We start from the raw sequence: 16,058 nt of genomic DNA on the forward strand, positions 1-16,058 counted from the left end.
ATGCACTGCAACTCACCAAAGCTCTTCCAACAACACATTCCAAACCCCTGACTCCCATCATCTAGAAGGACAAGAGCAGCAGACACATTGGAACACCACTATCTGCAAGTTCCCCTCCAAGCCACACAACATCCTGACTTGGAACTATATTGCCGTTCCTTTGCTGTCGCTGGGTCAAAATCCTGGAACTCCCTCATTAACAGCCCTGTGGGGGTACCTACACCACAAGGACTGCAGCAGTTCAACAAGGCGGCTCACCATCACCGCCTTAAGGGAAATTGGGTATGGGCAAAAAAAATGTGGGCTTAGCCAGTGACACCATATCCCATGAAAGAATAAAAAACATCTCTGTAAAGTAATTAGCTCCCTTTAGCTTTGTCTCCATTCCATTTGCTTACTGCACATTCAAGCTAAACAAGGCTGGGCAAAGTCTTGTTGCCCTGTCCAACCCACATCTGTTTCATACATGTTCTAATCATCATCAAGCAGCTAGCTGCCACTTCAAAACATCAGTCACCTCTACTCATGTCTTTTCACTGCCTCTCCTACCTGTTACCCCTTTCCTCATTGGCCTGTTCTCAATTCTCACTCCCCAACATATTGACTTTAAAAATCCTCAATCTCCTACAAATTCCATCATGACCTCACTTCTCTTTTCAGCTGGACCTTTTTCCCCCTTGGGCTGCTTCAGGTGTTCTGACTGACCTTCTTTACATTTCCATTCCCCTCTTCCTGCTCCATCATTGTGACACAGTCTTCAATCACTTCAGTCATACTCATAGGAGCTTCTTCCCTAAACCTCTTCCAAGGTTCGTTTCTCTCTACATTTCTAAAAGCTTCCTGAAAACCCATCTGTTTGGTTAAGCAAACCTCCAGGCATTGCTCTTCATTCCTTGACAAAGGTTCAGTGTCTCTTTCTGTGAAGTATTTGAAAGATGACCGCTTGTATTTATATAAGCACTTTTTAGTATAGAAGAATGCCTCCAGGTTTACACGGATGTAATCGGACAAAAATGGGCACAAACCAAAGGAGGAGTGATTTGAAGGGGTGATCAGACGCTTAGCCAGAGCTGGGTGTATGGAGTTCCTTAAGAAAAGGGGAAATGGAAAGGAGGAAGAGTATTGGAAGGAAATTCCAGAGAGGAATAAAATCTGCTTCTTTACTTCAACCATGATGACCCATACTTGAGTTAATGAGATATTTTATCTATGGGTTAGCTGGAAAGAGATTGTTTGTTTGGCTTGATCTGTTTTGATTGTTTTCTCTACATGGTGGTGGAGAAGAATAAGTCTGAGCATTAACACGATTAACGAGATAACTTGATAAGTATGACTTTTAAAAACACTAACTGTTCCCCTTGCTGAAGGAGGAATAGGGATGGTAACTGGAGATAATGAAGGTTAGTGCAAATATGTAAAGCTGTAATCTTCCAACAAGCTATGTTTGCTTATTGTGTTCAGTACTCACATGGTTAGATGAGCAAAATTCCAATTTATTCATAATCCATAAACAAGAATGTCCTGGTCACGTCATTATGTCAGCCTGTTCCTGTCCCACTGAACTTATTTCTTCCTATCTTGACTCATTTTTTCTTCCCTTGTACAAACTCTTACTACCTACATCCACAACTCTTCCAATGCACTCCGTGATTTCAACAGTTTCCACTTCCTCTACACCATGGACATTCAACATTCAATCCCTCTATACCTCCATCCCCCACCAGGAAGGTCTCGAAGCTCTTCGCTTCTTCTTCAACCTGAATCCAAACCAGCCCCCACCCACCATCACCCTCCTCCACCTGGCTGAGCTTGTTCTCACTCTGAACAACTCCCCCTTTTGACTTTACTCCCTTTATCCAAATAAAGGGTGTTGCTATGAGTACCCACATGAGTCCTAGTTATGCCTACCTTTTTGTGGGATATGTGGAACATTCATTATTCCAGTACTGCTCAGGTCCCCTCCCTCATCTGTTTTCCCAGTATATTGATGACTGAATCGGTGCTGCCTCCTGCTCTCGCCATGAACTTTGTTCCCTTCACCCGGTCCATCTTTGACTCTATCCTTCCCTTCCTCGACTTCTCTGCCTCTATTTCTGGAGTTAACCTATCAACTAATGTGCACTACAAACCCACAGACTCCCACAGCTACCTCAACTATTTTCCTGACACTCTACCTCCTATAAGTCCTTGATTCCATTTTGTCTGTTCCGCTGATGCAACTTTCTACCCCTGCCTGATTGACAGGGCCCTCCACCATGTCCGATCCATTTCATGCGCTTATCTCACCCCTTCCCCTCGTTCCCAGAATCATGATAGGTTTCCCCTTGTCCTCCCCTTCCAACCTACCAGCCTCTGTATTGAACTGATCATCCTCTACCATTTCTGCTAACTCCAGCATAAATCCATCACCAAACACATCTTTCCCTCCCCTCCCTTTTCAGCATTCTGAAGGGACTGTTTCCTCTGTGACACCCTGGTCAACTCTTCAGTCACCCTGAACACCACGTTTCTTCCCTGCAGCACCCTTCTGTGCAAACGCAGGAGATGCAACACCTGTCATTTCAACTCCTCCCTTCTCATCATCCAAGGGTCCTTCCAGGTGAAACAGTGATTTACCTCTTTCAATTTAATATACTGTATCCTCTGTTCATTATGTAGCCCCCTCTATACTGGGGAGACCAAACTTAGACTAGGTGATCACTGCGGAACACCTCTGTTCAGTCCACAAGCACGACCCTGAGCTTCCGGTTCTTGTCATTTTAATTCTCCACCTTGTTCCAATGCTGACTTTCTGTCCATGGTCTGCTCCATTATTCCAGTGAAGCTCAATGCAAACTCGAGGAACAGCACCTTTAACCTTTGACTAGGTACTGTACAGCCTTCTGGGCTCAACGTTAAGTTCAACAACTTTAGATCATAACCTCTGTCTTCCTTATGTTCTGTGTGCTTTATCTTTTATTTTGTTGTTTTGCTAGGTTGGTCTTGCCTTGTTTCTTTACTCCTTCATGTTTCAGATGGCTGCTATGTAGCCATTTATGCCTCATTTGGACACAACTTTTTCTTTACTATATCCATTACTACTCTCTTTGGCTGCTGCATCATGAAATCTTTTGTTACTCAATATCTCCTGCCCTCCATCACCCCGCACCCACCTTCCACTGGCTTAAAAGCTCTTTTGTCAGAACTGAAGAAAGATAGAAATGTAAGGTCATCTCAACCTGAAACATGAACGCTGTTTCTCCCCACAGATACTGCCTGACCTGCTGAGTATTTACAACGTTTTGTGTTTCTATTTCAGATTTCCAGCACCCGCAGTTTTGTGCTTCTGTATTAGTCTCCAAATTATCCAACACTGAAACGTGGGGGATGAGCAAAATTGTAGGAAACCAGTTAATTATGTCACTTTATTGAATTAGCCATTATTATTTAGCTTATTTCAGATCAACAAAATGCAAAGAAGACCCAGAAAATAAGTCTAAGAGCCTGCTAATGCTCGCTGTCAAGGTTCAAGATGTAAACTTGTTGTTTGAATCACATTCTGTATGCAAACTATTTCTTGCGCCAGTATGTGTCACAGTTGATGCAAAGGGTTGGAGAAACTAGAAAATTAAAACTCCAAAGAATCTAGCATAAATACTATTAGGGAAGAAAGGACCTTATTCATTTCAGCTGATCTATAATGTTGTAGTTGTTTGGCTATTTAAACAACTTGACTACTTTTTCTGGAAAGAATATATTGAAATATATATAAAGTAATAATAGATGGTTGGCATGATATTAATTGTTATCATGTAATTAATAGAAATCATATTATAACAGGCAATCTTTTATAATTTATGAATGTCCACAACATCCTGAAAATCGATAACTCCTAAATTATCTGTCAGCTATCTATTTTTTGTAAGCCAATTTGTAAAGGAACTTCATGGTAAAATGTTACTCTGGAATGGTGATGCAGCAATTTGGGGCACCATCATGTGTTACAGTAATGTGCTCCTTGGCATTTTGCTATGTGATATGGTTCTTATTTCAGTTGTGTTGTAGGAAATAGCTGTTCAGAGACTAAGTAGTTTCCCACAGTGTGGATGAGTAATGTTATCTCCCTTGCTGCTTCTACACTCCTCTCGGTGATTGGTTCAGAGATTATTTAGCAGAAATCAAGCAAGCCACTTGTGTTTCCTCTTGGTTGCAATTGCTGTATGGCCTGTTAAAGTGAAGGAATGTGTAGCAAACCAAGGGCCAATGCAATTTTTGATGCAAAAGTACAGAGACAACAGCTGTTGTGCTAACAGTGGCTGCCTGTTAGCCTGCTCAGCTGGAAGTAACTTGTATAAAGTGCTGTAGCGTCACTACCATTTTGACGTACACTTCAATTATTTCTAGAACCTTGGGTTGACATTGTAAATCCTGTCAGTTGAGTGAAACATCACTATTTGGAAGGTTTAATACATTGCTTCCTAATGAGTTGTACCATTGCAATAATAGATGCGCATTTATGCCCATCATTTCCATAATGCATTCTTCACCATTAAGATGCTCTGTGGGGAAAAAAATACCTGCTTTCTCCAAAGAAAATTGAAGGACAGTTTGTGGAAGTCATACTGCTACTTCCCCATTCCACCACTTTGTGTGGAAAAAGCTAGAGTTGTCTGCTCATATTTTTTTTTGGGTTAAAATGTGTGCCTAAAAAGGGCAACAATTATTTTTGAAATATTGACAAACTAGATCTCATGAAAAACATCTCTAGTATGTATTATCACTTAAGCTATTTACAATGGAAAACTTCCTTTTGGTTGAAATGTTTAATCCCTCCTGCCCCCTGTGGGTCATAAATGGTCTCGTGGCACTGTTCAAAGAAAAGCAGGGGAATTCTTCCTATGCTCTGGCCCGCACTTATTACTCAATCAACATCATGAAAACAGACTAACTGATCATTTTTCTCGCTGTTTGTGGGACATTGATGCATGCAAACTGGTGGCTAGATCCCGTGACATTATAATGAATTTTGACGAATCATCAAAAGTAATTAATTGGCCCGGACGGAGCTGACCACTGACCAAATGCACCCCCAGATTGATGAAGGAACAGGTTCTGAGAAATAGGGAAAAGAGAAAGAGGGAACATTCCTGTAGGTACCACTTGAGGCTCTGGAGTCTTGTACTCAAAGGTGCCATTTGGCCCATATTATGATAGTGTGTTTCTCCTTAAGTTAGCTAGTGCACCCTGACTCTCTTCATTCCCCTGAATCCTTCATTATAATTTGTTTTCTGAAAAAGCAATCCACTATGCTTGCTTTAACCTAGAAAACAACGATAAGACCAGGCTCCTTTTATCTGTTGTCAGTTATGTCTTTAAACCTCTCTGCCAGTGCCTTCATCCTCATTACTAACAAAGTTATTTTGTCATTTAGGCACCACCCCTTCAATTGCCTCTACTGCTACTTTCCTGTCTTTTCCTACTACGTCAAACATTCTCCCACATATCCTCTCAACCTAGCCCTGAACTTCTGCCTGTCTCTCAAGCTTCTCTATCTCCCCCCATGCTCTCTTCAAGCTTATCTCATCCAAGAGATCAATATCCTGCTCACTCAATCCCACCTTCATTTAGAACATAAGAACATAATTTAACTGCTAGCTAGCCAACATACGCTTACAGCTTCCACTCCCTTTGAAAATTGCTGTCATCATCCCCGCATCCCTATCTTTTCTCACAAAGTGAGATCCCAATCTCCCTTTTCTCTCTAGCAAGGGGTAGGGGGAGGACTTTAGAAATGGGGAGGAACAAGACCATGAAGGAATTTAAAAAAGCTAAGAATTTTAAATGTGAAACTGGAAGTCAATTTTGGACAGCAAAGACTGGGGTGATGAGCAACTCAGACTTGGTGCGGAGCAGGAAATGGGCAGGAATTTGAGTGAACTGAAGTTTAGAAGGAAAAGCAATTGTGGCCATCCAGGTTATCAGTGGACATCCGCATACGTATGTAAACTGACTCAGTTTATGTGGATGATGACACCAAAGGATGACATTTAGATAAAGGGGTCGGGGGTGGAGGAGAGGTTGGGGTATAGTCAATGGATGAATGTTTGGATGACTCCCAAGGTGACTGTCCAGCGATTGTAACAGAGGTATAGCTACAATGTTCTGGCAATGATTGGATTATTAACAGTAGGACGAAATGAAAGCAGTCCCATTGAGCTGGGTAGTAGAAAGGCATTGGTGGAGGATGACATTATCAACTGTGTCAAAAGCTGCAGAAAGTCATGGAGAAATAATGCACCATGATCACTGAATCAGATTTTATTGGTCACTGTACCGTGTGGGGTAGGAACCTAACTGGGGAAACTGAAGTGAACCTAAAAGGTGACAACAGTTTCAAGGGCATTGATGAAGCCTCCATGGCAGCTAATTGTAAATGGTTCACACTCCTTGGGTGCTCTCCCTGTCATCACCCAATCCTCAAAAAAAATCTCTTGACTCCCACACCCTGTCTCCTTGCCTTCTCTTAATCTGGTAAACCAGTCTATATGGGAACTGCTGATGGGCTGTTCAGCTGCAGAGAGTATCCCAACCAGGCTATAATATGCTTTTTCTTCTGTCTGTCTTTTTTATTCCAGCCTGTCTCATTGAATGTTGATGAATTCGGGGAAATCCAGGATTTTTCCCTCCCTTGGCCAGAGGTCAGTTTTAGCACCTTAGTGCTACTCATAATGAGATGAGGTAACTCAGCTTGGATCAAGGATCAAACCTGGGACTCCTTTGGGCAATGGATTAAGAAAAATCAGGTGCAGCTCTGATGCCTCTTCTCTTTATCACTGATACAGCATGTTAAAAATTCATGGCAACCTATGCTAACTACTATCGGAGGGCATGGTTTAGCATGCTTGGATGTAGGGGGGTGGAATAGACTCCTTTTTTCCTTTGAACTAGTAAATGCATTCCGCTTTCCCCATTGAGTATATGCTTCAAACAAATAAGGCCACAGTAGTGATTTTTTTGAATATATATTGATCCTTGAAATGTGAACATCACTGGTAAGGCCAGCATTTATTGCCCTTGAGAGTGTTTTTTTCCTGTAGCAGTTTGATACAATTGAGTGGCTTGCTAGGACAGTTAAGAGTCAACTACATTACCAAGGATCTGGAGTCACATATAGGCCAGACCAGCCAAGGACAGCAGATTTCCTCCCTGAAAAACATTAGTGAACCAGATGGGTTTTTATGACAATCTGATAGTTGCATGATTATTAGTGAGACTAGCATTTTATTCCAGATTTATTAACTAATTGAATTTAAATTCCCCCAGCTGCCATGGTGGAATTTGAACTTGTTTCTCCCAAGCATTAGTCCAGACCTCTGGATTATTAGCCCAGTAACATTATCACTAGGCTACTGTCCCTCTATGGAAAACTGTAGCAGAATAATGGGCTGCTTTTGGAGGAGATGCCTCGGGTGCAACTGAGGAGTGTGTATTAAGTTTCTCCTCCACTCCAACACAAGGGCACATCTTTCTCAGCCACTGATTTAAGTATTGTGGTGTTTTAATTCACTGCTATTATCATGAGCTTCAGCCGTGAGCTCTGAGCTTGGTGTGTGCAACCAAATGTTAGCGTTTGTCCATGAAATATGCCATTATTTGGCCTAATGGTTTTCGTAACAATATTCCCTTTAAGCTGTGCAGCCATACAGCAAGCCAAAGGTTCCCACACAAGCCACACATCAAATTACCATGTGTGTGCAACTGTGCAAAGAAAAATGATAGGAGCCGCGCACTTAAAGAAAAAAAATCACCCACGCACTCCAAAAAAAATTACAAGTATTGGTCATAACCTGTGTGTAATTTGTCGATTTAATCTCATTATCTGTTTTTGGCTGCATATGTGTCCATAATAATTATGAACATAGTGCTGTTGGAGTAGTTTAGACCCTCTTGGATTCCATGACTATATTGCAGTGGTGCTGGTCCAGTAACAGATATAAACAAAGCTTCAAAATGAAGGAAAAAAAGCACATTTCCCAACAGTGCCAGGTTCTCCATCTGCAAGGACATAAACCTCACTGATCTAGTGTTCAAATTAGGTATTTCAGATTCTAGGTCTGCAAAGATGAGTTCATGGCACAAGTTGTTATCAACACTATTTATTTTTATATATATATATATATATATATACACACACACACACATATATATTTATATATATCTACGCAGCAGACACACATACACACACACACACACCTTATTTCTGTATATGAATACATCACAGATCCCATTAATTGTTGTATTCAAAAGAAATGTCCATGCCAAAGACTGGATAACTATCAACATGTAACTACAGAAGATATTTTGAATCAAAAATCTGAAGTAGAGTAAGTTCATATGCAACTTTTAAAAACATTCAGCATTTTTCATATTAATTGTCAATTATTTGCATATAACTTTTAAATCAACATGCAACTTTGCTTGTGAGTTTAGAAGTGCCTATTTAAAATTCATCTATATTTCTGCTTGGTCACCCACCCCAATGCTCGTCCGCCCTTTTGTTTGCTCCTTGTCTTTCTCAAACCACCCCCCCCACCCCCACACACAACTGCCTCTGACGTTGCTTGTTGACATAGTGTTAGATAAGCAGAAGCGTCTTCTAAATAACAGTGGGAAGACCAAAGTCATTGTCTTCACTCCTCATTACAAACTCTATTCCCTAGTTATTTAGTCCATGTTCTCTGACCACTGTCTTAGGTTGCATTAGATCATGAATAACCTTGATTTAACCTTTGACCCAGAACTGAGCTTCTGACCACTTATCCTTGCTATCAGCATTATTGCTTACTTACATTTCCATAATATTGCCTGTCTTCACCCGTGCCTTAGCCCAGCTGTTGCTGAAACCTTCACCTGCGCTTTTGTTTCCTTCAGACTGGACTATTCTAAGCATCTCCTGGACTGACTCTCATCTTCTGGACTCCATAAACTTGGACTTATCCAAAACTCGAGTGAGCTTATCCTAATTTTATTGATGTTTCCAGCCCAATGAGGAAGGAGGCATTGCTGGATCTGGCTCTTGGGAATGAGGTGGGTCAAGTGGATCAAGTGTTAATCAGGGAACTTTTAAACAATAGTGATATAAGGTTTAGGCTGGCCATGGAAAAGAACAAGGAGCAACCAAAACTAAAAATACTAGATTAGAGGAGAGCGGATCTTCCTCAGGTAAATTGGAATCAAAGATTGGCAGGCAGGACTGTAGGGAAACGATGGACTGCTTTTGAAGAGGAGATGATTAGGGTACAACTAAGGTGCATTCTACAAAGGGGAAAGGTAGGGCAACCAAAGAAAGAGCTTTCTGGATAGCGAGGGAGGTAAACACAGTAAGTTGAAGCAGAAAAAGAGTGCGTGTGATGGACATCAGGTTGATAAGCCAGGCTGAAAATAGAAAGTTCAGAGGAAAAGTGATAAGCAAAGAGAGACTAGAAGAGGAGACTGGCAGCTAATATAAAAGGGAATCCAAAAGTCTTCTGTCAACTTATAAATAGTTAAAAGGTTGTAAGAGGAAGTGGGTGCTGATTAGGGACCAAAAGGGTTTCTACACATGAAGGTAGAGAGCATGGCTGAGGTACTGAAGGTTACCAAGGAAGAAGATGCTGCCCAAATATTAATGAAAGAGGAGGTAATTAAGACACCAAATGGGCTAAAAATTGCTAAAGAGGAGGCATTAGAAAGACTGTACTTAAAGTTGATACGTCACCGGGACTGGATGGGATGCAATCAAGGATGCTGAGGGAAGTATGGGTGGAAATTGCGGCGATGCGGGCCATCACCTTCCGGTCTTCCTTGGATTCTGCGGCAGTGCCAGAGGACTGGAGAATTGCACATGTTACATCCTTGTTCAAAAAAGGGTGTAAGGATAAATCCAACAACTACAAGCCAGTCACTTTAACCTTGGTGGCAGGAAAACTTTTAGAGACATTAATCCACGACAAAATCAACAGTCACTTGGGCAAGGGCACATTAATTAGGGAAAACCAGCATGGATTTGTTCATGACAAATTGTGCTTAACTAACTTGATTGAGTTTTTTTGATGAGGTAACAGAAATAGTTGATGAAGGTAATCAGCTTGTGTTGTGTTTAGACTTTCAAAAGGCATTTTGATAAAGTGCCACAAAATAGACTTGCCAGCAAAGTTGAACCCCAGGAAATAAAATGAAATGGCAGCATGGATATGAAGTCAAATGAGTGACAGTGAACAGAGTAGTGAATGTTATTTTCAGACTAGAAGAAGGTATACAGGGGGCTCTTAAGGGATTGGTGCTAGGACTAGGACTAGGGCACAATTTCAAAATGTGCAATTGACACAAAGCTTAGATGTATTATGAACTGTGAGGAGGATCATGATAGACTTCAAGAGGACATAGTCAGACTGCTGGAATGGGCCAATCCGCGGCAGTTGAAATTTAATGTAGCAAGTGTGAAGTGGTACATTTTGGTAGGAAGACTGAGGAAAGGCAATATAAAATAAAGGGCACAATTCTAAAGGGGATCAGGAATAGAGAGACCTGAGGGTACATGTGTGCAAATTGATGAAGCTAGAAAGGCACTTTGAGAAAGTAGCTAAAAGGCACATGGGATCCTGGCTTTTATAAATAGACCATAGAGCACAAAGGCAAAGAAGTTATGAAAAACCTTTATAAAACTCTGGTGCGGCCTCAATTAAAGTATTCTTTTCAATTCTGAGCACCACATTTCGGAGGGAAGTGAACGTTTTAGAGAGCGTGTAACCAAGATTTACAAGAATAGTTCCAAGGATGAGGGCTTCAGTTACATGGATAGATTGGAGAAGCTGGGATTGTTCTCATAGAACCATAGCAAAGTTACAGCACAGAAGGAGGCCATTCGACCTATCTTGCCCATGCCAGCCCAAGGACACTCAGGTGCCCTTTCTAATCCCACCTTCCTGCACCCAGCCCATAGCCCTGCAGTTTACAGCACTTAAGGTGCAGATCCAGGTATTTTTTAAAAGAGTTTAGAGTTCCTGCCTCTACCACCAACTTGGGCAACGAATTCCAGACACCCACTACCCTCTGCGTAAAAAAGTTCTTCCTCATGTTCCCCCTACACCTTCTGCCACTTATCTTGAATCTATGTCCCCTGGTTCTGGAATTCGCCACCAAGGGAACAATTTTATCCTGTCCACTCTATCCCCCCCATAATTTTGTACACTTCAATCAAGTCACCTCTCAGCCTTCTTTGTTTTAAGGAAAATAACCCCAACCTATGTAATCTCTCCTTATAGCCAAACTTTTCTAACCCTGGCAACATTCTTGTAAACCTCCTCTGGACACTCTCCAGAGCTATTATGTCTTTCCTGTAATGTGGTGACCAGAACTGCACACACTACTCCAGTTGTGGTCTCACTAATGTTTATACAATTCCAACATTATATCCTTACTTTTATATTCTATACTCTGCCAATGAAGGAGAGCATTCCATATGCCTTCTTTATAACCTTGTCTACTTGAACTGTTGCCTTCAGGGACCTGTGTACCTGTACGCCAAGATCTCTCACTTCATCTACCCTTCTTAGTATATTCCCATTTATTGTGTAATCCCTATAACTGTCTGACCTCCCTAAATGTATGACCTCACACTTCACTATGTTAAAATCCATCTGCCACTTTACCGCCCATTCCACCAACCCATCTATATCGTCCTTGGAGAAATTGAGACAAGATTTGATAGAGGCATTCAAAATTGAGAAGTGTAAGCAGATTAGATTGAAACAATTCCCATTGTTGGAAGGGGTGAGAACCATGGGACACTTTTAAGGTATTTGGCCATAGAATCAACGGTGACATGAAAGAAACTTTTTTTAAGCAGTGAATCATTAGTATCTGGAATTCACGACTTGAGTGTGTTGGAGGCAGATTAAATTGGGGCTTCAAAAAAGATGGGATAAGCCCCTGAAGAAAGAAAATTTGCATGGTTGTGGGCAAAGGGTATGGGAGTTAGTTGCTCTTGTCAAGATCCAGCATGGATACAATGAGCCATGTAGCCTCCTTCTCTGCTGTAACCATTTTATAATTCTATAATGCATCAAATCCCATCCATCAGCCCTGTGCTTGCTGATCTACCTTGGCTCCTGATCTCCGAACAGCTCCTTTATAAAATTGTCATCCTTGGGCTGGATTTTGTACTCCCCTCCAGGCAGCTTTGAAGACTGTTGGTGGGGTGGGGGGGGAGATGTAAAATCCAGTGGGTGGCTTTCCTGCCAGCTACCCACCCATCCCTGACCTGTCTGAAATGTTATGGGAGGCATTGGGCAGCCAGTCTGCCCATGTGCCTATTGAGGCCTCATGCTGTCGCCACTGGTATTTTACCCCAGGCAGGAGGGGCCCATAACAGGCAGGAAGCCTGGCAACCTTAGTTGTGTGGGCTGATATCGGGCAATGTGGGCTAGGACCCATTTTGAGCCCCCCTGGAACCATAAAATGAACCCCCCTACCCCACCTCACTCGTGCCACTTTCACCATTGGTGGCCTTCAACTGTCTGGGCCCTAAGTTCTGAAATTCCCTCCCTAAATCCCTCTACCCCTTCTACTTTTAAGATCCTCTTTAAAACCTTTTGCTTTGACTAAGCTTTTGTTAACTCTCCTACTGTTAATATTAGTAAAAGTAGAGTACTCATTGAGCTGGCCACCAAGGGCAAATACTGAGAGAACTTTTCTTTTTGTCAAGTCTATTTTTAAAACCTGATCTATGGTTATTTCAGTTGTTGCAAAAGCAGATTTTACTTTTCTCGTCCCCTTTTTGTTTCAGTTACCCAGTCCTTACAAAGTATCTGCGTTGTTAACATGGAGGTGGTGTCGGCTGAGGTGAACAGCCTGCTTCCTGAGGAGATAATGGACACAACCATCATTGAAGATGACAGTATTGAGGCTGTCACAATAACATCAGAGCATGGGGATCCAGTTCCCATGGAAACTGAGCTCGAGGAAATTATAGATCCAAATGAAGGCAAGAACTCTGAGATTCTGTCGAGCATTGCAGACCATGTCACTGTGTTGACAAATAATGCTACCCCACTTGTTTTAGGTGACCCAAGTATAAAAATGGAAATTAATCCTGATGATAGTACATCAAAGACTACTGGTAAAATCAGCCTCCCAACCACAACTGTTGGAACACCAATATCTTTAGCAGCAAGTCAGATTGTCCTTAACCCAGTATCAGAACCCTCTGATTACAACATCTCCAGCCAAACTATCAAGTCAGAGCCAGTCGGACAGCAGCTGGTTGTAACTACTCTCGGAAAGTCTCGACAGTCCATTGTACTTTCATTACCGCCGAGTCAAGCAGCCCACCTTCAAGTCTCATCTCAATTACAAGCTATGGACCCGCAGGTGCAGAAACAAATAAAGGTGGTTACTCTTGGTGGAAGAGTTGAGGGAAAAGCGGTAACTGGAGTATCAAATGTGTTGAGTTCCGGGAATCCATCTCTAAATGCATCAGCTCAACCTACACAAAACCAGGTAAGTGATGAGAGTTTTCTAATAAGATTCAATGACTGTACTGAAACTTTATAGATTGTATAGCTGATGAAGTTATTGAATGACAGTTCTTTAATGACAGACCTGTAGGTGTCAGCATAGGAAAAGCCTCATGTGACATTGTCATTAGTAAATATGCCGCATGAGGATGGTTTGCAGTATAGTTGGATAAAAGCAGTAAGCTGTGCCTGTCAAGTGGGTCATAGGCCACAACTAAGTGGCATTAGAACATTGTCTTTTCTCCCAGCTTCTTTTCTCTGTCTCGTTAATTTATTTCCCTATCTCTCTCTCTCTCTCTCACTCTCCCTTTTTCTTGCCCCACAGCCAGCTTGACTCTGGGATTAGCCCTGTTTCTTTTCTAAAGGGCTTTCACATTCATTGCTGTGAATGCTGGGTTCATCACTTCTGATGGTTTATTTCATTCCCTAGTAAGAAATGCTAAATATAAGAGATCACAAGATTTGGTCCAACTTAATTCATATGGAGTAGCCTTACACTTACAAATCACAGTTGGTACCACTCATATCTCTGAGTCAGAAGGTCATGAATTCAAGTCCCACTCCAGAGACCCAGGCACAAAAATCTAGACCAACGTTCTAGAGGTGTCAATCTTCCAGGTGACATGTTAAAAACCAAGAACCTATCTGCACTCTCAGATGGCACTATTTAAAAGAAGAGCAGGGCAAAGCAGAATCCTGGCTCAATCAACATCCTAAAAACAGGTTATCTGGTCATTATCACATTACTGTTCATGGGAGCTTGCTGTGCACAAATTGGCAGCCGTATTTCCTACACTGCAACAGTGACTACACTCCAAAAGTTACTTAGTTAACTGCAAAGTGCTTTGGATGCCCTGAGTTTGTGAAAAGCGCTGGATTAGCATTCCCCCTTTGCTAACAGCACTGTACATGTGCCTACACCACTTGGCTCAGCAGTTCAAGATGGCGGCTAACCACCACCTTCTTGAGGGCAATTAAGGATAGGCAATAAATGCTGAATTAGCCAGTGATGCCTACATCCCCTGGAAAAAAAATAAAAGAAATTATCTTTCTCTTAATTTCGTTGCCGCTTTCAGTTTATGATTCCAGTGTCTTAGCCTCCACCACTTTGAACAGAAATGAATTCCATGTGATTATTAATTGCCTGAAAAAAACCTCCAGATATCAATTTTTGTTTTAACCAGTTTGAATTTGTTCAAGTGCCTGTTGAAGTGCTACTATTTCATTTAAAGTAACCTTCAAGATTAACCACTTCCATACTATTTTTATATAACTTTGTAAGATCATTTCTCCAATACCTATTTTTAGACGTAAAAACCCTATGTTTTCCACTATTTAGTAGTGATCATATTCCTGATGAGGGATCAGCCTCATGGCTCTCCTCTGCAGTGCCTCTGACATCTGAATATCTCTTGTTGCTCAGCAACCAGAACTGGACATAGTATTTGGTGTGTTCTGACAAGAGCACTATCCAGTTTGATGTGATTTCCTCTGACGCATCCTACAGTTTTGACAATATGGTTCAGTCAGTCACCTATTGGCTTTATTGATTACTGCTGTGCATTAGCTCTACATGTTGAACATTAAGTCTTCTAAAAGGTGGGTTTCTTTAAACTTCATCCTTGATTATTTCAATGCCATTCACAAAATATGTTTTGGAAGCCCATGTGCACAATGTCATGTTTGCTGTAAGTGACTGGGTTGTCACTTCCTCAAAGAAATCAAGGTGTGTTGATCAGGCAGTATGTTCTATATATAAACCTGTGTTAACTGCTGTTAACTTATCGTATGTTCCTCAAGTTTACTCCTGATCGATTCATTTAATTTGCATGAAATTGAGGTAAGACTAAGAATTTTACATTCAGTTTGAGGGAGAGAGGAGTGGGTCTGAGACTAAGTTTTTAAATTTAAATAAGGGCAATAATGAGGGCATGAAAGCCGAGCTGTCTAATGTGAATTGGCAAATCAGGTTGAGGGATAGGTCAATAGAGATGCAGTGGTTTAAAGGGATATTTCGGCATGCACAGAATAGATACATTCCAACGAGTCAGAACAAGTCTAAGGGATGGACACCTCATCCATGGTTAACTAGAAAGGTTAAAGATAGTATCAAAGAAAAAACATGTAATTGTGCAAAGACAGGTAGCAGGTCAGAAGATTGAACAGAATATAACGAACAGCAAAGAATGACTAAAAGACTAAAAAGGAAGGAAAAATTAGAGTATACGAGAAGGCTAGCCAGAAATATAAAAACAGGTAGTACGAGTTTATATAAATATCTTAAAAAGAAAAGAATTAACAAAATAAGCGTTAGTCCTATAAAAAATGAGCCTGGAGAATTGGTAACGGAAAACAAGGAGATGGCAGATTAATTGAACAGGTATTTTGCCTCATATGGAGGATACAAGTAACATCCCAGAAGTAGCTATAAACCAGGAAATCAAATCGGGGAAGGAAGTCAGGAAAATTACAGTCACCAGAGAAGTGGTATTGAGTACATTTCTGGAGCTGTGGGCTGACAAG

At 41.4% G+C, this 16,058-nt stretch overlaps 1 protein-coding gene across 5 annotated transcripts in view; it reads left to right on the forward strand.

The window, feature by feature from the left end:
• Positions 1 to 16,058, forward strand: part of lin54 (lin-54 DREAM MuvB core complex component) — a 107,017-nt gene that overhangs the window by 4,825 nt on the left and 86,134 nt on the right. The window contains exons 2-4 of one of the 5 annotated variants that reach the window (XM_041185228.1): positions 6,615 to 6,782; positions 8,911 to 9,066; positions 12,806 to 13,518. In XM_041185228.1, coding sequence (XP_041041162.1) covers positions 12,841 to 13,518 — 678 coding nt within the window. In that variant the 5' untranslated portion in view covers positions 6,615 to 6,782; positions 8,911 to 9,066; positions 12,806 to 12,840. The remainder of the gene's footprint in view (positions 1 to 6,614; positions 6,783 to 8,910; positions 9,067 to 12,805; positions 13,519 to 16,058) is intronic. The other 4 variants (XM_041185231.1, XM_041185232.1, XM_041185230.1 and 1 more) reach the window with 4 other exon arrangements.

Source organism: Carcharodon carcharias, chromosome 1, assembly GCF_017639515.1.
Source record: "Carcharodon carcharias isolate sCarCar2 chromosome 1, sCarCar2.pri, whole genome shotgun sequence".
NCBI classification, from domain to species: domain Eukaryota; kingdom Metazoa; phylum Chordata; class Chondrichthyes; order Lamniformes; family Lamnidae; genus Carcharodon; species Carcharodon carcharias.